The sequence below is a fragment of the Nerophis lumbriciformis genome, linkage group LG33, assembly GCF_033978685.3.
Source record: "Nerophis lumbriciformis linkage group LG33, RoL_Nlum_v2.1, whole genome shotgun sequence".
NCBI lineage: Eukaryota > Metazoa > Chordata > Actinopteri > Syngnathiformes > Syngnathidae > Nerophis > Nerophis lumbriciformis.
Genome location: NC_084580.2, coordinates 12,839,170 through 12,863,573, shown reverse-complemented (window position 1 = coordinate 12,863,573; position 24,404 = coordinate 12,839,170). Strand labels below are relative to the sequence as shown.

General features: G+C 39.1%; 1 protein-coding gene and 1 long non-coding RNA gene across 3 annotated transcripts; one reads left to right on the top strand and one right to left on the bottom strand.

Annotated features, from left to right (window-relative positions):
• Positions 1 to 6,199: 6,199 nt before the first annotated feature.
• On the bottom strand, positions 6,200 to 20,657 carry LOC133575638 (uncharacterized). 2 transcript variants are annotated; one of them, XR_009811518.1, is made up of 4 exons: positions 20,515 to 20,657; positions 20,254 to 20,366; positions 20,095 to 20,155; positions 6,200 to 6,278 (listed from the first exon to the last, which is right to left on the bottom strand). It is a non-coding gene; the product is annotated as an uncharacterized lncRNA (long non-coding RNA). The 2 variants fall into 2 exon arrangements; XR_009811517.1 differs by having other exon boundaries at positions 20,254 to 20,406; positions 20,515 to 20,650.
• LOC133575636 (transmembrane protein 252-like) lies at positions 20,106 to 23,588 on the top strand. Its single transcript, XM_061928331.1, has 2 exons — positions 20,106 to 20,441; positions 22,868 to 23,588. Exons 1-2 carry the CDS (start codon positions 20,167 to 20,169, stop codon positions 23,100 to 23,102), a joined length of 510 nt encoding a protein of 169 aa, XP_061784315.1. The 5' UTR covers positions 20,106 to 20,166; the 3' UTR covers positions 23,103 to 23,588.
• Positions 23,589 to 24,404: the final 816 nt, after the last annotated feature.

Below are 24,404 nucleotides of genomic sequence, written 5' to 3'. Positions count from 1 at the left end.
TAATATGTGTACAGAATAATATATATACAGATATATCATATTATGTCTATAACATATATACAAACCTTTTTCAAGCCGCTTTCTGACCGTCTCTTCAGAATGTGCTGTTTTGTGGTGCGGTCTTATTTACGTGGCTCAACTTTGACTGCGTCTTCTCCCCTTTAGCTATGTTGTAGTTTTTAGTGCTTCCAGAGCGAGTCCACTGACAGATATAAGTTCTAACTTTGCGCTACTTTGTATTGGAAATGGCAACCGCAGAGGATGCATGTGCATGTATGAGCCAGTCTGCACCACAACAAAAGAATAGAGAAAAAGAAGGAACTTATTGACTACAGCGTCGGACTGCAATGGCGGACTCGCGCAAACCACTTCGGGTACATTTCTACCATATATGGAGATATCCACTGACGTCATATTTGGAAAAAGTGTCTTAAATTTGAAGTTGAAAAGCCATCCCTGAACAGGGGAGGTGGTCTGCTACACCACTTATTTCCCACATACAACACTGTCCTTTCAACCACTCCTAAATGACTCAGAAATGTAGCCTCCCCTCCTCCAACAAATAACAGGAGTTAGAAACATTCTGGTCACAAAAGGTGGCACCAGCCGCTAGACTAGATCTGACCAATCTAAGTCTACAAGCATGAACTGACGAAGCCTATTCGAATGAGAGGTGAAACGCCTTCTAAAACAAACCAAACAGTCTAGTTGCAATCGACTGAATGCCCTGAGATTACAATGACCTGGATGAAAGAGTTGAGTTGAGTTGAGTTGAGTTTGAGTTTATTTCGAACATGCAATCATACAACATGATACATCACAATCTCCAGTTTCTCTTTTCAACATGTTCCAAAAGGAGTAGGAAGAAGCAGAGCTTATTTAATCCTACCCCTTTTCTTCTCCATAACAGTTGCTAAAACTTTTGTTCACTAGAACATTCATAGACATGTTTAAGAAGAGACTTAAAAAGGCAGTTAAGAGGCCTGTCTAATGTGCAAAGACAGATAATTCCACTGTTCAGGGGCAACAACCGCAGAACAAATTTGTATATCGTTTTTGATAACTTTATATTTACATTCTTTCAATTGGCAATGCGTATAATTAAATGTGCCCATTTCCTGGATTGACTTTTTCCAGGCTCCTGAATGGCTATACAACTGCCTTTACAGTTAGGAGTTATGTGCTTTGAAATCCACTTGACAGCCTCGCAAAGCATATTCCCTCATTTTAGTGAGACTGGTGTGGAAAAATAATATTTTGAGAGTGAGAAAATACATATTTTTGAGAGAGAAAAAACACATAATAGTGGGCATTACCTTGGTGACATGGACCTGAATGAAACATGGTTGCTATTTTGAAGCAAAATGCTTACAACAGCAGTGAGTGTGCACAAACCCCCATTAGGTGTCTTTATCTGTGTCTCGACCATCATGAGACCACCCTAACAGCATCTGTCAGCCGCTGCTCAAACCCCCTGTGGTACCATAAAAGTCAGGGGCCTCCTCAGTGAAAGGAGCATGGCTGGAGAAACCCAATGGGGACTCATAGGAAGGAGGTGTAGAGAAAAATAAAATGTTCTTCGGGGTTTGTTTTTTTCTTCCGTTCCCCATTCCACCACAGAGTGTGCCATGCATGTCCATGCAGGCAGATGGGGGAGGTGGAGGAGGAAATAAAACATGCATGAGTCGCCTGCAGCCCAGGAAAATAATTACTGTCATTTAGCAGACATGTAGAGGAGAGCAGCGTGGCCCCTATCTGCCCACAGCACGTGCACACCGCCTGCATACCGATCAACTACCAAGCTCGACTCTACTATTTGATTACCTCCGCCAGGAAATCTATGTTGTCATGAGTGCAGTTTTGTCCAACTTTTCATATTCCTTATACTGATCAGGGTCACAGGAGGCTGAGCCTATCTCAGCTATAAAGTTGACATCTCAAACTGTCAAATACATGACCAACAAACTGCATTCCAGAAAAACTGATGGAAAAATACTAGAAATAAATTCCATCTACAGTAGGTAAGGTTGTATTTTTGCCTCCTTCCTGTGACAATCTTACGTGTGACTTAAGCATTAAGGAGTGGGACTATCTAGGACTAGCTACAGTGTGTAAACAGCCACCAGGTAGCATCTGGGAGCAGGGTGGGGGGAAACAAAAGACAATGCCTCTGGCGAGAGACAGCCAGTGACACGAAAAAGTACAAACACAACAAGTAAACAAAAGTAGACCACAATGGTAAAACGAGAGGACTGAGCACTCAGAATACAAACCTTAAAGAATACAGAAGTCATAAAAATAAACTCAACAAGCAGGAGGACTGGAAACAAGCTGAGTTGATCAGACTATATAGGCAGAGGGTGATTGAAAACAGGTGTGGCCGTCACTCCTGCCTTTATTTTATGTTCATATTTTCAGTCTTACAAACCTAAATGAAGGAAGAAGTGTTATTCAAAATAAAGAACATCAATCTTCAACAAAACTTCTGGAGCTTCGGTTTCTTCATGCTTTCTAGCGGTACACGCTGGAAACAAGTACCGTATTTTTTCGGATTATAAATTGCTCCGGAGTATATGTCGCACCGGCCGAAAATGCATAATAAAAAAGGAAAAAAACATATAAGTCGCACTCGAGTATAAGTCGCATTTTTGGGGGAAATTTATTTGATAAAACCCAACACCAAGAATAGACATTTGAAAGGCAATTTAAAATAAATAAAGAATAGTGAACAACAGGCTGAATAAGTGTACGTTATATGAGGCATAAATAACCAACTGAGAACGTGCCTGGTATGTTAACGTAACATATTATGGTAAGAGTCATTCAAATAACTATAACATATAGAACATGCTATACGTTTACCAAACAATCTGTCACTCCTAATCGCTAAATCCCATGAAATGTTCTTCCTCTGTGTCGCTTCTAAACAACTCTGCCAACTCCAAAGGTATGTGCTGCTTCCTCTTGCCATTTTCTGCTGCATTTCACTACGTCCAGCTTGTAATCTGCAGTATATGATTTCCTTTTCGGTGACATTTTTATTCAGCCCTTCTCAGTTTTTATAAGTTACCGCCAATGTTGAAATGATCCATTTTTATAGCTACGGACGTAGTAGCAGGTAGCATCCCATGACCCACAATGCACTTCTGCCATGACCCGCCCCCGCCAAATTTTTATTGGTTGACGTGTGTGTGACGATTGCTGACATTCGCCTCGTCTCTTACGGGAATGAGATAAATAATATTATTTGATATTTTACGGTAATGTGTTAATAATTTCACAAAATACAAAATACGGTAGTGAGGGCAGAAAAATGAATTTGACAGTGCAGTGTGAAAGCCGTTGTGTTTACCTTGCAATTAAGTAAACGCTGTCTGAAACTGCAAAGGCACTTTCTGACGAAATATCCAAATTTCGATGTCCTGCCTCTGAGCCCTTGAAATTGTGGCACTCTTCATTATGTAGTTGAATAGCCCTGATATAGCAGGACCGACGGGCTCACCGTGTTTTATTGTCGGCGCAATAAAGAGACTATGCGAGCGGATGAGAAAAGAGAAGCAGAAGCCAGCCAGGTTGCAGGTCTGTAACTATACACCAAGGTTAAACTTCTAGAGAGTCTGTATCTCTGGACACATCCATGTGTATAATGAGAGTAAAATGATTTTCTATTAATACTTCCACTGCTGTTACCTTGAACACTTGTAAACAATGGAGGCTCAAGACGGCTGCAGTAAACCAGACTATGAGCGACATCGCAAACGTAATCATGGATTACATTACTAACTGGTCCCTTGCCATACAAAGTAGGCAGTGATCCAATTAAAAGTACTTTTTAGGAAACATCATTCTTCATTTTGCCGCAGGACGGTGACGCTATTGTCTTACATTAGAAGGCTAAGCTAGTAACACAACAACTCAAGCTAACCATGCTAACATATCATTCACATATTTATATCCAACTGTTATTACTTCTCGTTTCATGCTCTCATCCATTGCTATAAATAGTAGTCACCGAGCCCGCCATTAAAAGTGATTTTTTGGAAAAGCTATAATTTTGTGAAAGTTTATGGAAAGCAGGACTCTTCTTGGAGCGACTTCTTCCGAGTTGAGTGTTTTGCCACGAATCATAAAAGTTAAAAGTAAGGCACTTTTTACTTCAGCTGACCCTGAAAGTTTGCGTAGTGACTTGTGCTGGTTAAAGCAACCTATAACAGGGCAGTTTTGGTCTTTGTGTCGTACCTTGGTCGTACCTTGTTTGGACTACGAATGCTTGAACGATGAATAAAATGGCGTATTCACACGAAAACCATTGGATACGTCTTTACTATATACTGTATAGAGATATCCGCAGATGTCACATGTGGCAAACAAATGTCACAAAAGGAGCAAAATCCAAATGGGTTGTTTGGCGAAAGTGTGAAGGAAGACAAGATTGTTTTAGAAATATCTCCGCAATGCCTCCACAATTTGTTTTCAAATTTTCAGGACTTATGCAGATCCCAAATACACAAAACCTGACACTAATAGGTAAGAAAAGTTGGTTTTGCATGATAGGTCCCTTTTAAACTAACCTGGCATATGAGTTTGATGTCTTAAATTTAACATATATATGGGTTGGTCTATAACGCTTTAGTTGTAAACTAATCCAACATACACATCCCGTTTCTTCGTGAGGATTATGAGACATTCTTCATGTAAATGGGTCAGCAGTCGGCATCCAAATGACAGCGAACCTTGCACGGTAACTGATGTTTTGTTATGCTTGTAGGCTCTCAAAGTCTGCAGTGAGCAGAAATCAGTGATGAAAAAATAAAAAGCAAACGTCGTAATGCAAATCTGTAATTGATGTGCCACATATGCTTAAAATTATCAATATACATAAATATTAAATGTTATTATACATGTGCCCGTTACTAGATTATATATTTACTTAAATCATGTATATAAAACCCTAATGGAGGTTTTTGGAAGTGTTTTAGGGGCTCTATAGGCATAATTGAAAGGTTCCCATAAGCTCCATTGTAAGCGGTAGTGGAAGAGTGTATTACAACTTAGTACCGCTGTGGGCCATACGGCCCAAAACTGAACCGATATTTTCAAGCATTAAAATGTTGGGGGCGCTCGCGGCAAAAGTTCTCAACAAACCTATAATACATTTTTTGTAAACACTACAGACAACTTAATCGTAAACAGACCTTTATGTTAAGTTAAAGTTAAATTAAAGTTAAAGTACCAATGATTGTCACACACACACACTAGGTGTGGTGAAATTTGTCCTCTGCATTTGACCCATCCCCTTGTTCACCCCCTGGGAGGTGAGGAGATCAGTGAGCAGCAGCGGTGCCGCGCCCGGGAATCATTTTTGGTGATTTAACCCCCAATTCCAACCCTTGATGCTGAGTGCCAAGCAGGGAGGTAATGGGTCCCATTTTTGTAGTCGTTGGTATGACTCGGCCGGGGTTTGAACTCACAACCTACCGATCTCAGGGCGGACACTCTAACCACTAAGTATCAGTAGAGTGGAAAAACAAGTTGCCTCTACCTGTATATTGAAGATATTATTATCATATAAAGGCACATCTGATTTAAGACATGTAAAGACTTCCAAAGTTTGCGAATAAATAGATATCAAAATATTATCAATGTCACGGAGATTCCTGTCCCATTTTGAGAGATAATGAGGAAGCCAGACACGTGATCGGGTGACGTAGTGGTAGGGTCCGCCGATCCCTTCTCCACTAAAAACAATTGTGGAGTGCCTCTATGGGGCCAGGCTGACCAGCGTCCTATCGGAGGTAAGAGGTGTGCCCAGGTTCAACCCTGCAGAGATGTGCCCCTAGGCAGAGTGGTTGAGGCGCGGTACCTACCTACATTCCTCCTCAATCAGCTCGAGATGATGACTACTGTCTAATGTGTCTATGTGGACACACCAATCACCAATGGAGGACACCTAGGTTCTGATCAGCCTGTGCCATTAATGCAGCAGCTGGAACCTGGGCTCACTGTACCTCTGCACAGGACTCTGTCGGGCGGTAAGATGCACACTTCACTTTCTGTCAAACATAATGCTCGATGTAGTATATACTAATTGTTGCTTTGTCTGTTGTCAGGAAACCGATGCTAGACAATGCTAATGTTATGAAATGCATGATGAAAGGTACCCTGATTGGGAGGATGATTTAAGTTTAATACATTTATTCCCCCTTCTTTGCCTTTGTTAAATAAACCCATTTTCTTGAAAATTGGAGCCTTCTCATCTTCTTGGTGTTGGGCAGCGTCTACACAATGCAAATCATGCAGACTTTGTGAAAGCCAACAACAATACTTTGGGCAAAATTCTGATCCAGAACCTTATATTGTTGATCCTGAATATAAGGAAGATTAGCTACAAGTTTTAGAAGCTCTCCTAAACAATTCTAGCTTTAGAGAAACACTATAGCATCATGTAGCAGTATTGCTAAGTGCTAAACAAGAAATACAAACTACAAACACAACAAAATTATAGCTAACGGTACAATGTCTTCTGTTACTTCAATGACGACTGATAGGATGTCCATATCTTCCTGTTTAGAAGAACAATTAATAATGATGCACACAAACTGTTAACAACGAAGTAACCCTGCAGACACGGTCTTTGGTTGTGTGTGTTTGTCTCCATCTCTGGGTATGAATTGAATGTCACAGATAAACAGCTTCTAGATTCAAGGCTAAATTCTCCTATTATCCGGATGAGTAGCATGATTCATAATCTAGAACAGGGGTCCCCAAACTACGGCCCCCCGACATCCCAATTATTATTATTTTTTAAAAATCTTTCCTTTCTAATCCATTTTCTACCGCTTGTTACTCTTGGTGTCTCCTAGCCGCTCAGGCAAATCATATTGTCTAAAAATGAATTTTCCCATCGATAACGTGACAATGTTAAATGTCAAAACGGATTAAAAAGACAATGTACATATTTACATATATATACACATATACATACACACATATACATATACATATACACACACACACACACACACACACACACACACACACACACACACACACACACACACACACACACACACACACACACACACACACACACACACATAGCTCGGCCCCCGGCCAAATTTTTTTAACCCAATGCGGCCCACGAGTCAAAAAGTTTGGGGACCCCTGATCTAGAACAACTTTGACGAGCCAAGACGCGATGACGCGGGAGCAGCAGGACATCGCTGCCAGCTCACAGTAAAGGCAGCAGAGGGCTACTAAGCTGTCTGTATCATTGCGCCGCTAAGAAATAATTTGTTTGCGTTAACGCTTATAACATTGCTAATATTCAGGTCATGATATGTATAAAGAGTATTGATGGCGGGTTTTGGATGGTTATTTAGAGGGTTTTGTGGGCAAAATAGAGAAACCCCATTGACTACATTGTTAGCGGACTTTTTATGTATTTATGCCTTTGAATGCATAAAATATACAGTATATATATATATATATATATATATATAGATATATAGAGAGAGAGCGAGAGAGAGAGAGAGAGAGAGAGAGAGAGAGAGAGATTGTGAATGATAGACAGCACATCTGTGTAAGTTTTGCGTATTTCCAGTATGACTGATCTGATACTGTTGTCAGAGTGTAGAAGCATTCCCTTTGTGACGTCAGGAGTGGAGTATTCAAAATAGCTCACTGAATTTGTGGCATTTTGTGATGTTAAACCGTGTTTTTACATACTTTGCGGATTGTAAATATGATTGGATATGGTTTAATGGATACAATGAAACACAATTAAGCATATAAAGTCAACTTGTGCTTCCACTCTACTGGTACTTTGAATAAACCAAATGTACGTGTTTTTGCAATAATATAAGACAAAACTGAGACACTTCAATGAAGCTAGAGATTATATGACACTCACAATTAATTAATTGGTGCTTTTGTTAGCGAGGTGTTTTCATTACACTAACACCTGATAAAATCCTTGGGTGGAATCAGTTTTTCTGCCTCTCTATTTGAAAGAGATTCAATATGTCTAAAACACAGTACAGTATTGAGTCCTTGTCTTAGTTAATATCAGATTCCAAATAGTGCCCTATGGATTTGACTTAAGTTAAATCATGTGCTCGTTTTACTTAAATTCCAACTCCCTTCTTCATCTTCTTTTCATCTCGTCTCAGTCCTTCACTCTGTAGTGCGAGCAACAAACATTTATGGGAAGTGGGAGGATGCCAGTTGAGGTCAAACGTGTAAGCAGCCCCTCGCCCCGCCTCCCTGGCTATCATTCTTTATGACGAATCTAGTGGTGCAGCCTTCATTACCCTGAATTATACACCGCCATTATTACCTTTTCCCCCAAGGCCTGTGTATAGGAGGCCGCTGGCCTTATCATGCGATCATCTTACCCAGGAGGACCATAACGTGGCAACTCTACGCCACATCGAGGCTGACATCTGCCTCCAACATGGCTCCCGGTGCAGAAGCTTTGAACTTTACATTCTCACGTGCAGCAGACGTGATGTATGCCAAAATATTAGGTAAATCGGCACAATCTAACACAATGTTTTCCTCCCTGGGACTCAAACATAATCATATATATCGTGTTTTGCCATAACAGACATATAAAGTACAAAAACTAATGATAAAGAAAACAAGAGGCCTCACATTAATACAAGAAAACACATTTGGGGTCCAAGCCTTAAAATGGGAAAAAGTTGTATTTATCAGATTAGTAATAAAATAAGTAAAATTGCATTGAAATCATCTTTGTTGAATGCCATTGTTGTTCTTGATTGATCCCGACAGTGCGAATCATTTGAATATATATTGGGAATTACGACAGCGGGGTACCGAGAGTCAGAATCACCTTGATGGCACTGCTCCTCTCTGCATCTCCACCTACTACTGTGTTTATTAGCACAAGTGATGTGCCAGTGTGAAGAAGACTGATAATTTGTGAAAACCAGCAGGGTTCGTACGTACTGCTTTGGCATTCATCAGGTTTTTTTTTCACTTCTGTCACAACTCATTTTCGAGTGAGCACGCAGAGAGAACTTGCACAGTGGGAGTATTCACCACAGAACAGGGGGAAGGTTGATAGATGGATGTAGGCTTTAAAATTTCATTTATAAGTCAGATACATTTCATGGAATGTCCTATATAATTGAGAAAAACATTTTCCAAGATCAATAATGGGTGGTCTTTTAATTAAACCAATTGATTACTGTGATATATTCTATATACAAGAAACTGTGGACGAAAACTTGGTCAGTTGGCTGACACACACATGCCCAGTTATAAAGTGGTTTCACACCCTCCTTGACAAAAACATATTTTTCTAAACAAAAAAGAAGATTGTGTCATTTGTCGTATTCATGTTAGCCAATAAAGCTCCAGTGTTCCAATACTGCAAGATGTGTGTCATGTTATTAGTCTACACATACAGGCCATTACACCTTAGGTACACCTGCTCCCTATGTTAAAATACACATCCAGTGCCTCCAGAAAGTATTTACAGCGCTTTACTTTTTCCACTTTGTGACATTATAGCCTTGCTCCAAAATAAAAAAAAATCATTTTTGTACCCCATAATGAACATTTGAGAAAAAGTTTTTTTTTTGCAAATTTGTTAAAAATAAAAAAACTAAGAAATCTCATGTACATAAGTATTCACAGCCTTTGCTCAATATTTTGTTGATGCACCTTTGGCAGCAATTACAGCCTCAAGTCTTCTTGAATATGATGCAATAAGCATAGCACACCTATCTTTGGGCAGTTTTGCCCAATCCTCTTTGCAGCACCTCTCAGCGCCATGAGATTGGATGGAAAGCGTCGTAGCAAAGCCATTTTCAGATCTCTCCAGAGACGTTCAATTGGATTCAAGTCTGGTCTCTGGCTGTGCTACCCAAGGACATTTACAAAGTTGTCCGGAAGCCATTCCTTTAATATCTTGGCTGTATGCTTTGAGTTGTCGTCCTGCTGAAAGATGAGCCGTCGCCCCAGTCTGAGTTAAGAGTGCTCTGGAGGTGGTTTTCATCCAGGACGTCTTTGTACATTGCTGTATTCATCTTTCCCTCTGTCCAGACGAGTCCCCCAGTTCCTGCCGCTGAAAAACATCCCCACAGCATGACGCTGCCACCACCATGCTTCACTGTAGCGATGATATTGGCCTGGTGATAAGCGGTGCCTGGTGCCTGTCATTCACGCCAAAGAGTTAAACGTTTGTCTGATTAGACTAGAGAATGTTGTTTCTCATGGTCTGAAAGTCTTTCAGGTGCACTTTAGGAAACTCTTATGAAAGGAATGGCTTCCGTTTAGCACCTCTACCATACCGGCCTGATTGGTGGACTGCTGCAGACATGATTGTCTTTCTGTAAGGTTCTCCTCTCTCCAGAAAGGAATTCTGTAGCTACGACAGAGTGACCATCAGGTTCTTGGTCACCTCCCTGACAAGGGCCCTTGTCCCCTGATCGCTCAGTTTAGACAGGCCAGAATACATACAGGTACACACATATACATATATATTTTAAATATATACAAATAACAAAAGTGTCTTGATTTTTTTAAGCAAAATATCCAAGCAACTTGTATTCCACTCAATTGATCCAATTAGCTATCAGCTCCATCAATGAGCTTGACTGATGCCACTTATTGTTACATAAGTCTCTTGGTGCAGACTCAGCAGGGGTGCTTTCACTGTATGTATGCGGATGACACACACATGGACCAACACGCTTCTGCCTCCTCCCAGCGTGCTGCCAGCCGTATCAGGCAGCCAGTCAGGGAAGTCAGCGAGCAGTAACAGGGCTATTAGGACTCCCAGGGACCCTATTGATCAACTCATTGATCTCCTCTTGCCTCGCCTCAGCCAGACGAGATGCGAAGGGGTTTATACGGCTTCGGCGGTGCAACACGAGAGGAGTGGACGCCATAGGAGCAAGCCATGAGAGGAAGTGGAACACCTACTGCTTATTTCTATAGTTCTGAGTACACACCCTTAGGTGCAGCCCCTCTTATACACTACAGAGTTGAATACATCTGTACAAATTAGAGCTCTACTAGAATATTGGGGGAAATAGGTCTTTGACCGCTGTCTCCGAGCCTCAACATAACGCATGAAATGGTAAATTCTAAGCACATTTCACTTTTTCTTTGGCTTTTTGAGACTAATGAGCATCCTCAACAAAAGGTAGTCCAAAAAGAACAAGCCAAGTATTGACACATTCAAAGCAGTATGACTCCAGCATTATGTTAGATACAAATGTTATATTTACATTTTAGTGGCTTCCTTTTACACAATCAGAAACACAGCTTTATGAGGCACATTCTTCCTAGGGGGTGGGAGTAACAGAAAATATTTGAGAAGCAATGCTTTAAGCACAACTGCATGTGACGTCAAGTCCGGTGGTGCTTGGCAAGCATATTTATAGCAGGATGTCAAGTGAAAGCTGAGCATAAATTCAGCATTAGTGCGCCATGTTCTCACCTGTGGAAATCATTCCGATAGGGATTTTGATAAAAGTTATTACAGAGTTCCTAAGAAAAGTTGAAAGAATAAATTTGAAACAACAAAATAACTGTCGCTCTCGTCGAGTAGAGCCAAATCTGAACAAAATCTAGTTTGCAGTGATCACTTTGTCAATGTCTGTATGAACTTGAAATAAACTGTAGAAGCCTGTTACTGATTTATTTACGTTTGTTATTCTCTACATACTTCGTGTACATAAAAACAATTTTTTTGAGGAACTTCCAAATGGGATGGATTTTTGTCTTGTTAAAAGTGTGTATAGTGAAATGTTCAGCATTGAGAAAACCTAAAAATAATTATATTAAAGTAGATTAATACATTGTGCATAGCCTGCAGCATATACCATAGCAATGACAAGCAGGTAAATTTTTATATCTAGCTTGACATCTGCACAGCTGCTGCTAAATGAACGGAAGTCATTAAATGTTCCCGCCTCAAAGCGAAAACCTGACGTGTCTATGTTGCAACCCAGCAATGCAACAGTTAATAAGTGTTTATAATGGCGGCAGTTTTACCCTGGAACAGATTATTTTGACTACAGTACGTTTACACAGCAGGCCAAAGTTGGACAAACCACATTTTTTCCGTGTGACTGTTTACACTGCAAGTAAAATGTGATCTTTATCAGACTCCATTGTAAAAGCGCACAGGCTCCTTGTGTGGCCCCAATGTGGCCTCAACATCACTTTCATGCACAGTTTGATCAAGTGAAAACAAAGGAAGTTGACCGGATTCCGTAAATTAACAAGGAAGTCGCTACTAATACTACAAAATAAAATAAAAGTCGCCACACCCTAAAAATTAGTGGGGGGGTTTTAAATGTGAAAATAAGTCAAAGTAATATAATGTATGGATGGATATATATAGTTGAATATATTCATGAGGGTTCTAATCTTTTTATGGCTGTTAACTAAAGGCGACAGGCACCAGCGTGGATCTAGGTTAGGTTTTATTTTTGAACTCACTCACGTAAACAACTTACACAATGTACGTAACATGTAAGCAAATAGGCCAGAGCGTCAATTCCAGTGATTCAACAATCGTGTTTTTGAAGTAATCAAATATATATTCATATATATCATATGAATATAGATGAGTGATATGTATATATTATATACACATAGCCTGTTATTTGCACACTATTGACTAGTGATGCACCGAAAATACGCCCGTCAAAAAAAGACTTTGGTCACCGAAACCGGATGTTGTGATTAAGTATCCACCTCCGCTGGTGGGCTGTGTCTTTCCCTGTGCACGCAAATGACGTAGCTCGCCCAAAGTGAATTGCCGTTTCGACTGAAGTGACATTTGGAAAGATCAGATTCCAATCAGATTCAGTCTAGCTCCTGAGGTGGCCTGAATCTGATGCAAAAATATCAGATTTGAAGCATTTTGGAGCGTTTAGAATGGCAAAAAAATCGTCAAAAAAATTTATTTGGTGTGCAGTGTAAACAGGGCCCATGATTTGATTTCTAAGTTTGTATTTAAGTTTCAAAATCCAATAAAAACATAAATAACACAGAAGCTCGAAACAAATCGCTTTCTACTGACATCAGAAGTCACCAAGACGCATGTGTTTTTCGTCCAAAGGCGATTGATGGGATTCTTCTACATCGAAGTCATCCAAACATGCCTTTAAAGAACCTTGCATTGTGCACTGCGGACAGAAAAGGGCCTTCCCTAAACGGTTCTAATAAAGTTTGACGCACACTATCGCCCAACATGTCTTGCAAAGAAGACAAGCGGTGCATCCTAATTTGTAGTGGATCTACAACAGCGGCCCTCAGAGGCCACCAGGGCTGTAAGTTTGCAGCATAAATATGTTATCCTCTGCTGGGAGATTTACAGTCTGTGACTAAACAAGATAAAAAATGTAGACCACAATCCAAAGCAAGGAGGATCCTGGTTATCAAAAGCAGGCGGGCTGCTTCATACCGCCTCCAACCAAACCATTAAACACGTACCACATGATGAAAGCAATAAGGCATTCAATCAAGTGGAAAACTGTTGGGAGTTAAACACCTGTATACACTAACTTCTGCTGAACATCAGCCCACCTCAAAAGCTCTTCCTCGCCCTCATGGGGGCTTTCGAGGTACAGCAGATAAAATTGCATGACAAAACTGACCGATTGATTATGTAAACAAACAAAAAAAAGTGATATCTATCTACTTTATGTGCAAAGTTGTGCACTATGACAGAGCGTAGTCCAACTATAACGTGTATTATAGTTCTACAAAAAAAACATGAAAACAAAAGTGCCCTTACAGTTGTCCCCTGTTTATTACTGTTAACTGATTCAAGATGCTGCGATGAGGTGGCAACTTGTCCAGGGTGTACTCCGCCTTCCGCCCGAATGCAGCTGAGATAGGCTCCAGCACCCCCCGCGACCTCCAAAAGGGACAAGCGGTAGAAAATGGATGGATGGATGATTCAAGATGACCACGATAAACAAATTACTGCAAAGTAGAAATCGTTATGAATCAAATATTTTCATAACTAAATAAAAAAAACTGTTAATCACCTTCTAAATGTTTTTTTAACAGCCCTCTAGACATGAAATAACCCCCTTCAGTCACTTTACACACTTAATCTCATGTAGTAATGTGTGAGGCTGAGCCACTCCGTAGCCACAATACTGAACAGTGCTATGATTAGTTTAGTCTCCTGGTATTGATATTTTTACATAATTTTGCCATTTTTATGCTTGAAATGGCTTAACTTATGCCAAAAAACGCGATGTGGTGAAGCCGCAATATTTGGCAAGAATCAACTGTAAATTGAACAAATTAAAATACATTATAAAGACAAATGTATAACAAATATTCACAATCATACATATATTTCTTTAATGCAATAGTAGACACTTAAAATATACTTTACACTAACTTCTGCTGAACATCATCCCACCTCATGAGCTCTTCCTCGCCCTCATGGGGGCTTTTGAGGTACTGCAGATAAAAATCGCATGACAAAACTGAAAGATTATGTAAACAAAAAAAATAAGTGATATCTATCTGCCCTTTGGAGGCCTTTATGTGCAAAGTTGTGCACTATGACAGAGTGTAGTCTAACTATAATGTGTATTATTAATCTCAAAGAGCAGATAGCAGGTCGTCATCAGGTCCATTTGATTAATAACCGGCCTTCATTCATCACTAATGACCCTCTGTCTATTATTATCAGTACATAATGAGGTCTAAAAGAAGTATGTGTGCATGTGTATGCCCACACTCACTCTAATTGCATGCAGGCCCATCATCTAATCTTGCATGCATTGATTCCATGCACAAATTCAAGCCATCGACATCTCACACAGAGATGTTTTCTCGTGACCATAACTGGTCATAACTACACAACATGATGTTCATATCCTGTTCTGAACAACAGCCTGTTTGACTATGTGAATGATCTAATCTACTGTATAATCTATCAGGGAGTTAGTGTCACAATTAAGATGCATTGCGTGATTGATTTGCTGCAATCAAATATCAGGATGTGTTATCCTGCTGTGATGCAATTGTCACATACAAGCCACGATGCTTTCCACTCAGAGGATTACTTCTCTCACTGATAAGAGTGCTGAGACAGTGCCAGTAAAAAGCCTGCGTGTATGTGATTTAATTAATTACACTGTACAATATGCAGATTAGCATTCACGCTGATGCATCATCAAGGCAACAATACATTGTCATTTGACCTTAAAATAAAAACTTTTCAGGCATATCGATGTAATAAGGAGACACGCATCACTGGTGTTTCTGTGGCAACCCTTGAGCTACAAAAACTGTGAAAAAGACTTTACCTTACTGTTGCTTTAAAATAAGTAGTTTTTTTAGGTTTCAGGTTCTACAAAAAAAAAAGATACACAAAACATGAAAATAAAAGTGCCCTTACAGTTGTCCCTCATTTATTACTGTTAACTGATTCAAGATGACCACGATAAACAAATTACTGCGAAGTAGGAATCTTTATGAATCAAATATTTTCATAATTAACTAAATGTTTTTTTAACAGCCCTCTAGACATGAAATAACCCCCCTTCAGTCACTTTACACACTTAATCTGATGTAGTAATGTGTGAGGCTGAGCCACAATACTGAACAGTGCTATGATTGGTTTCGTCTCCAAGTATTGATATTTTTACATAATTTTGCCATTTTTATGCTTGAAATGGCTTAACTTAAGCCAAAAAACACAATGTGGTGAAGCCGCAATATTTGGCAAGGGTCAACTGTAAATTGAACAAATTAAAATACAACATTATAAAGAAAAAATGTATAACAAATATTCACAATATGACATTTTTTTTAATGCAATTCTTGACGCTTAAACTTGGTGTAAATTGCGTGTTGGGGGGTTCTCAGCTTTGGTTGAAGTTTATTTCGAACAAGTATACAATTTTAGCATGATACATCACATACTTTTACAGCATGTCCGAAAAGGAGTAAGAAAACGCAAAGCTCATTTGATCTTACCCCCTTTCCATTTCATAGCAACTACTAACACATATGTCCACTTCCTGTTCTCATTTTGTAACACAATTTACATCGATTAATTCTAAATACAACAGTTTTCTTACAGTAACTAATTAAGTCAGTTCTGATTTACATAACATTGTTTTCACTAAGTTCAAAAGGATTACAAATATGTTTTATTTTGCTCTGTTCACACTTGTTAGAAAGGTCTCTTAAAATGTGTCATATTAGTACATTGTTTGATTTTTATGCTTATCCATTCCATAATTTAATTTCACATACTGATATACTAAAGATTATTATTGTTGTACGTGCATACAAATGCTGGCTGTCCAGAGTCGGGACCCGGGGTGGACCGCTCGCCTGTGCATCGGCTGGGAACATCTCTGCGCTGCTGACCCGTCTCCGCTCGGGATGGTGTCCTGCTGGCCCCACTATGGACTGGACTCTTACTATTATGTTGGATCCACTATAGACTGGACTCTCACAATATTATGTCAGACCCACTCGACATCCATTGCTTTCGGTCTCCCCTAGAGGGGGGGGGTTACCCACATATGCGGTCCTCTCCAAGGTTTCTCATAGTCATTCACATCGACGTCCCACTGGGGTGAGTTTTTCCTTGCCCGTATGTGGGCTTTGTACCGAGGATGTCGTTGTGGCTTGTGCAGCCCTTTGAGACACTTGTGATTTAGGGCTATATAAATAAAGATTGATTGATTGATTGATTTTAAGTAACATTTTTCTGTACAGTTACATTTACACCTTGAATGATATAATCTACATACAAAGCATGTAAAACAATAATAATTTAAAAAAATCATACTAAAGAATTAAATTGAACAGAATGATGACATTTCATTTGTCTAGGTCAGTGGTGTTCACACTACGGTCTGCGGGCCAAGTGCAGCCTCTTCAGTGCGACCCACGAGACATCGCAAATTTAACAAGAAGATTGGCCCGTGGCGTGTTTTTGCCTATTGTTAGTACCCTATGATATACATCGGAGTAATATTGCCACCCTCTTGTGGGCAATGTTAGTATCAATGGACAATGCCTTTTAATTCTATAACCAACAAAGTAAGTCAACACAGTGTCACACATAACACACTCCTGCTCATTGAACATTGTGGACATTATAAAACACATTCAAGCACTAAATATAATTTTCAATTATTCACACATAAATTCACTACAGTGCACGATGAGTGATATGCAAAACCCTCTCTTCAAACTTCCCCATTTTTGGCACATTTTCGCTGCTTTTGATTATAAAACTTTAAGACGGTCGTCAGGGAAGTCAACAAGGTAGAAGTCAAACGTTCACATACTCTTAATATTCAACAGTTTATCCTTTATACTTCATATTGCATCGTCGTCACGGTCTGATGTGGGTGGTGTGGTTGTTAAAGTTGAAGTAGTTGAAGTTATGTGTTGTTGTTCAGTCTGCAATCGCTTGGTTTAATCAATGAAAACTTAGTATTTTTTTGTACAACTCAATTGTCGTCAATCAACGCTCTGTTGTGTGGCAAAAAAAGCATCTTAAAGTGTGTATGTGTGCGAGTGTGTGCGATTACCCTTGAAAATATGGCTTTACTACTAATATATATATATATATATATATATATATATACATACATACATATATACACACACACACACATACCAGGCATGTGATTTGACCACAATGAAAAAGACTGAAAAAATTTCCGGGGGTCTGGGGGACAAAGGCCCCCAGCCAGGTCTTGTCGCCCCCCGAAGCTCCTGGTTTTTCACCAATTTAACATGCTAAATTAACAAAGACAGCACCATTTGAAGAAAATATTTTAGTGTTTAAAGACTTGAAAACATAATTAATAGAACATACATAACCCAATTATCCTAATGAATCACTGTATATGGTTCAGTCGCAACAGTATTTAGTACTAATATTTACATCTTGTGTTCATTTCACATCCACAGGTGTCACATTGATCAGTGTTATTATCACTAATAACAATTCAGTTTTAATGTATATGCCTAATTGCCTACAAGTTTAGTTATAAATATAACAAAATACCAAATGTAAACATTTAATTATTTTCGCCAAAATAGGATATAAATTTATGAAAATAATTAAACATGTTTAGTATTGTTTACTCATATTTGAAAATAGGAAATAATAATAATGTGAGGACACTGACATATTGCATGAAACAAGTGTGAAAATATTTACCTTCAAGATTGTTACACCACTGACAATATTGTTTCAAGAGACTACATAAGAACTTAATATTACAAAATAGTATTATATGCAAATGTATTTCAAATAAATTGTTAACTGGAATCAATAATGCGACTCTTTGAATTTCTGTAATTTCATAATATATTTTCACGTGGCTTTTTATTTTTAGAAAAACCCATTTATATTTCGCAAAGCAATAATTGGTTAATATTTAAAACAAACATGCGTATTTCGCAAGCAAATATTTTTTAGCTTATCTCATTATTAACAACCCTGTCTGCAACTGAAGTGGGTTGTTTGGGTGGATCTTTCCTCTCGATGTCTACGGCAGTTGTCGATGTAAACAAAGGATGAAGTCCGTAAGGTTTGCTCACTTTCGGTTGACATCCAAAAGTACCAGCTTGTGAAAAGTTTGTTTTCCTTGCTTCAAGTTGTTTCATATGTTTTTGGCGTTTCGCATGTACTTCCAAAGCCTTGAAACCTTGTGATCCATAGTCAATATTATCATGACACCACGTGCACAAAACCTTTCCGAATAAAATCACCGAACAAAGTCGTAACTTCCTTCTTCCCAACAGTATCAGTGATTTCCCTTTCCATCCAGTCCCATCGAAACTTATTTTTGACATGTCTATCAATTTCTTTTACTCGTAAAGCGTCCTTTCTCTCGAGAACCGACATCGTTTACATATGGAAAATGGCGGTAATAACCATTATGAATGATGACGTTATTAACGTCATCATTCATAACAGATGGCCTGATTGGCCACAAGGAACATATCGACCAATCAACTACGGTGTAATACAAACTACGTCTCGAATCTTGATTTAGGGTCGGAAAAAAAAAACGGAAAAACGGGAGATAATTTTTTTCCCCCCTGAGATTAAAAAAGACGGAATTCCGACTTTAGACGGAAATATCACATGCCTGACATACATACATACATATATATATTAGGGATGCAACTACCGATTAATTTGATAATCGATTAATCTGTCGATTATTACTTCGATTAATAATCGGATAAAAGAGACAAACTACATTTCTATCCTTTCCAGTATTTTATTGAAAAAAAACAGCATACTGGCACCATAGTTATTTTGATCATTGTTTCTAAGCTGTTTGTAAATGTTGCAGTTTATAAATAAAGGTTTATTAAATTATTATTTTTTTTATAAAAATTAATGCGCATAGCATAGATCCAACGAATCGATTACTAAATTAATCGGCAACTATTTTTATAATCGATTTTAATCGATTAGTTGTTGCAGCCGCAATATATATATATATATATATATAAATATATATATATATATATATATATACATATATATATATATATAATAACTATACATGCAGTCAGCTTTCAGTCCCCGGCCCAATTTTCTTAGCCCATTGCGGCCTCCAAGTCTATAAGTTTGGACACCCCTGGTTTAGATATATTTAATTCTAATATACAGTGTGCGTGGAGGCGGGTAAACTGAACTAACTTTAGTTTTCTATCTATTTGTTAGCATGAAGAATGGAAAACATAACGTCATGACATTTCCACTAGGCTGTGTCAAAGTTCAGACTCGCTGTTTTTGACTGTCCTTCTTGAGTAATGTAATGTTACCCAATTTAAGAATTATGTGGCTAACAGCGCCCTCTACTGACATGACTCAGGGTCATAATGTGCTGTTTTAGATGCACGATTAGCCAATCAATAGCATTAAACAGATAATTACTCATCTCATTATTTGAAATGAAGCTCTAGCTCCTCTTTAATGTATTTCTCCAAAGATTTGTTTGTGTGCATCTGCAGCCAAATTAAGAATGTGTTAATAAACAACCACGGAGGCTGCACCTCCAGGACATTACTACACTCACATACCTTTACACTGCTTGCAGAGAAAGTTGCAGTCAGTCAACGTCCACTAGAAGTGAAGACATTTCTAAAGAGAAGATGAAGAACGTGAAGAAGCACTTGTGCTCCCTGCTGCGTGTGATGATGCCCTGCGTTGGCTTTGCGTTGATTTGCATGGGCGCCTACCTGCTGTCCCAACAGGGCGGCGACGACGACGTAGACTCATGGGCACTCATCCTTGCTTACGTCCTGATGGTGTTGGGCTTCCAGGCCATCTTTGTCGGCGTCATTTGGAGCTTCTGCCACCGCATGAAGAGCAAAGTGTATCGGAGGAGAAGACTACAACACGACATCCAAGTGTACACTATTGAGAGGTCAGTGACCTGCAATAGCTTCTCGGTCAAAATAAATTATTTACCGGTCCAAATGTAATTCATAATTCCTTACCTCATTTATCTTTAAACAACAATCCTAAGCCACCCAGACATGATTTACTATGTAACTCAAACAACTGAAATACGACATATATCTATTTTTGACATCTAGCAGGTGCAATCGTGCGACAGTGATTAACAGATTTACTTCAATTTTTGGTTTACGTCACATTATCGCGACCAAAAAAAAATATTTTTAGATTAAACAATACATTTTTCTGTACAGTTATATTTACACCTTGAAATATATAATCTCATACAAAGCATGTAAAACAATAATAATTAAAAAAAAATCATACTAAGAATTAGAGATGCCCGATAAATGCTTTAAAAATGTAATATCGAAAATTATCGGTATCGTTTTTTAATTGTTTTTTCTTTTTTATTAAATCAACATAAAAAACACAAGATACACTTACAATTAGTGCACCGACCCCAAAAAAACCTCCCTCCCCCATTTACACTCATTCACACTCATTCACACAAAAGGGTTGTTTCTTTCTGTTATTAATATTCTGGTTCCAACATTATATATCAATATATATCAATACAGTCTGCAGGGGACACAGTCCGTAAGCACACATGATTGTGCGTGCTGCTGGTCCACTAATAGTACTAACCTTTAACAGTTAATTTTACTCATTTTCATTAATTACTAGTTTCTATGTAACTGTTGTTATATTGTTTTACTTTCTTTTTTATTCAAGAAAATATTTTTAATTTATCTATCTTATTTTATTTGATCAATTTTTAAAAAAAGGACCTTATCTTCACCATACCTGGTTGTCCAAATTAGGCATAATAATGTGTTAATTCCACGACTGTATATATCAGTATCGGTTGATATCGGTATCGGTAATTAAACAGTTGGACAATATCGGAATATCGGATATCAGCAAAAAGCCATTATCGGACATACCTACTAGGAATTAAATTTCACAAATTGACATTTCGTTTGTCTATGTCAGTGGTGTTCACACTACGGCCTGCGGGCCAAGTGCAGCCCGCCAGACTCTTCAGTGCGACCCACGGTTCATCCCAAATTTAATAAGAAGATATGCCAGCGGCGTGTTTTTGCCTATTGTTAGTACCCTATGACAGTGTTTTTCAACCACTGTGCACAGTCTGGTGTGCCGTGGGAGATTATCTAATTTCACCTATTTGGGTTAAAAATATTTTTTGCAAACCAGTAATTATAGTCTGCAAAATATGTGTTGTTGTTGAGTGTCGGTGCTGTCTAGAGCTCGGCAGAGTAACTGTGTAATACTCTTCCATATCAGTAGGTGGCCGCCGGTAGCTAATTGCTTTGTAGATGTCAGAAACAGCGGGAGGCAGCGTGCAGGTAAAAAGGTGTCTAATGCTTAAACCAAAAATAAACAAATGGTGATTGCCCCTAAGAAAAGGCATCGAAGCTTAGGGAAGGCTATGCAGAACGAAACAAAAACTGAATGCTGGACGACAGCAAAGACTTCCTGTGGAGCAAAGACGGCGTCCACAATGTACATCCGAACATGACATGACGATCAACAATGTCCCCACAAAGAAGGATAAAAACAACTGAAATATTCTTGATTGCTAAAACAAAGTAGATGCGGGAAATATCGCTCAAAGGAAGACATGAAACTGCAACAGGAAAATACCTAAAAAAAAGAGAAAAAGCCACCAAAATAGGAGCGCAAGACAAGAACTAAAAGACTACACACAAAAAAACAGCAAAAAACTCAAAATAAGTAATGGCGTGATGTGACAGGTCGTGACAGTACACCTACGTTGAGACAAGAGCTATATTTATGCATGCTTGGTTTTGGTTTAAAGTCATATAATATCCAACAATTGCGACAACGACTTTTTACTGTCAACTGAGTATCGTTTTTTAATGATTCCTGCTGGTGGTGTGCCTCTGGATTTTTTCAACAAAAATGTGCCTTGGCTCAACAAAAGGTTGAAAAACACTGCGGGGGGTGCTGGAGCCTGTCTCAGCTGCATTCGGGCGGTAGGCGGGGTACAGCCTGGACAAGTCACCACCTCATCGCAGGGCCAACACAGATAGACAGACAACATTCACATTCACACACTAGGGCCAATTTAGTGTTGCCAATCAACCTATCCCCAGGTGCATGTCTTTGGAGGTGGGAGGAAGCCGGAGTACCCGGAGGGAACCAACGCAGTTACGGACATGACTCGACCATTTGTGTTTTTTATTCATCTGTGACTAATCCAAACGAGAAAAAGGAAATAAATGTGCACCAAAATGTACAGTGAGCATATCCTGAATATTACAAAAATATAGCCAACTTGCAATCGAAATATTGTCCGTGATATCAGATGTGATTAACCACCCGTTGTTCTATTTGAATACACTTTAGAAGACCCAGCTCCTTCCCCCCCGCCTATGAGGAGTCCCAGGGGAGTCACCAGAGTCCACATCCAGGGGAAGAACTGGTCCTGGAGGAGCTGCAGGTGATCTTGGGCTTGGCACCTCCACTCTACAGCCGGGACAGCGCTCAGAGTCCAGACTGCACATGGAGCTGGGAGCAGCCGCCTCCTTACAGTCTGTATCCTGAGGAGAGGACTGAGGCTTCTTTTGGGATGTGTGGATGAGAGAGAGCGGGGTCCACAGAATGAAGGAAGAGTTCCACACATGCATGATGCACCCCCAAGTGACTAAGGCTGAGCATCCGCACAATAGTGCCGAGATATGTGGTTACACGACACGACATGACATTAGGCACACATGGTCGATCCAAGGACAGCCAAGGGAGCATCAAGACATTGACACTGACTTGTTTGTGTTTCTATTGTTTGTATACGGTAATAGTACATGTACACATGGTTGCTTCTCCTTTTTCTGGAGTGTGTCATGTCTGGCTGGACAGTTTACCAATAAACAACATTTTCAGATTTCTGTGAGAATATTCCACCATCAACTGACTTATGTTCACCATAATACTAGTTGCAAATTAATGGATAATGTCTCTGATGGCTAAATCACATCATCTAGCCCTAACAACCTGTTTTAATAGAGGATGGAGTCGTTCTACCACCGTTTAAAAGTTCAAAGCAATAAAACATGACTAGAGGCGACCCAATAACCTTTTATAACTTTAGTACTGCTAGATATTGGGTTGGGTTTTTCCTTGCCCTGATGTGGGATCTGAGCCGAGGATGTCGTTGTGGGTTGTGCAGCCCTTTGAGACACTCGTGATTTAGGGCTATATACGTAAACATTGATTGATTGATGAGATATCACAGTCTTTTCATAGTCAGGTTCGCATTGAAATTTGGGTACCATTTTTAATCAGTCGTGGTCAAAAGTTTACATACACTTGTAAAGAACATAATGTCATAGCTGTCTTGAGTTTCCAATAATTTCTACAACTGTAGATATGACTGATATTATGTTCTTTACAAGTGTATGTAAACTTTTGATCGCGACTGTATTTTGATGTATATATATATATATATATATATATATATATATATATATATATATATATATATATATATATATATATATATGTATGTGTGGGGGGAAAAAATCACAAGACTACTTCATCTCTACAGGCCTGTTTCATGAGGGGGTTCCCTCAATCATCAGGAGATGATTGAGGGAACCCTGATGAGGCTCCAGCACCCCCCGCGGCCCCAAAAGGGACAAGCGGTAGAAAATGGATGGATGGACGTATGTGTGTGTATACATACATATATATGTTTATAAATAAACACATATACATACACTTATATACTGTATATGTAGAGTTTATATGTGTGTGTATGTATTCATATATATCCAGTATATACAGATATATAAATATATTACGTGTGTGTGTGTGTGTGTGTGTGTGCGTGTGTGTGTGTGTGTGTGTGTGTGTGTGTGTGTGTGTGTGTGTGTGTGTGTGTGTG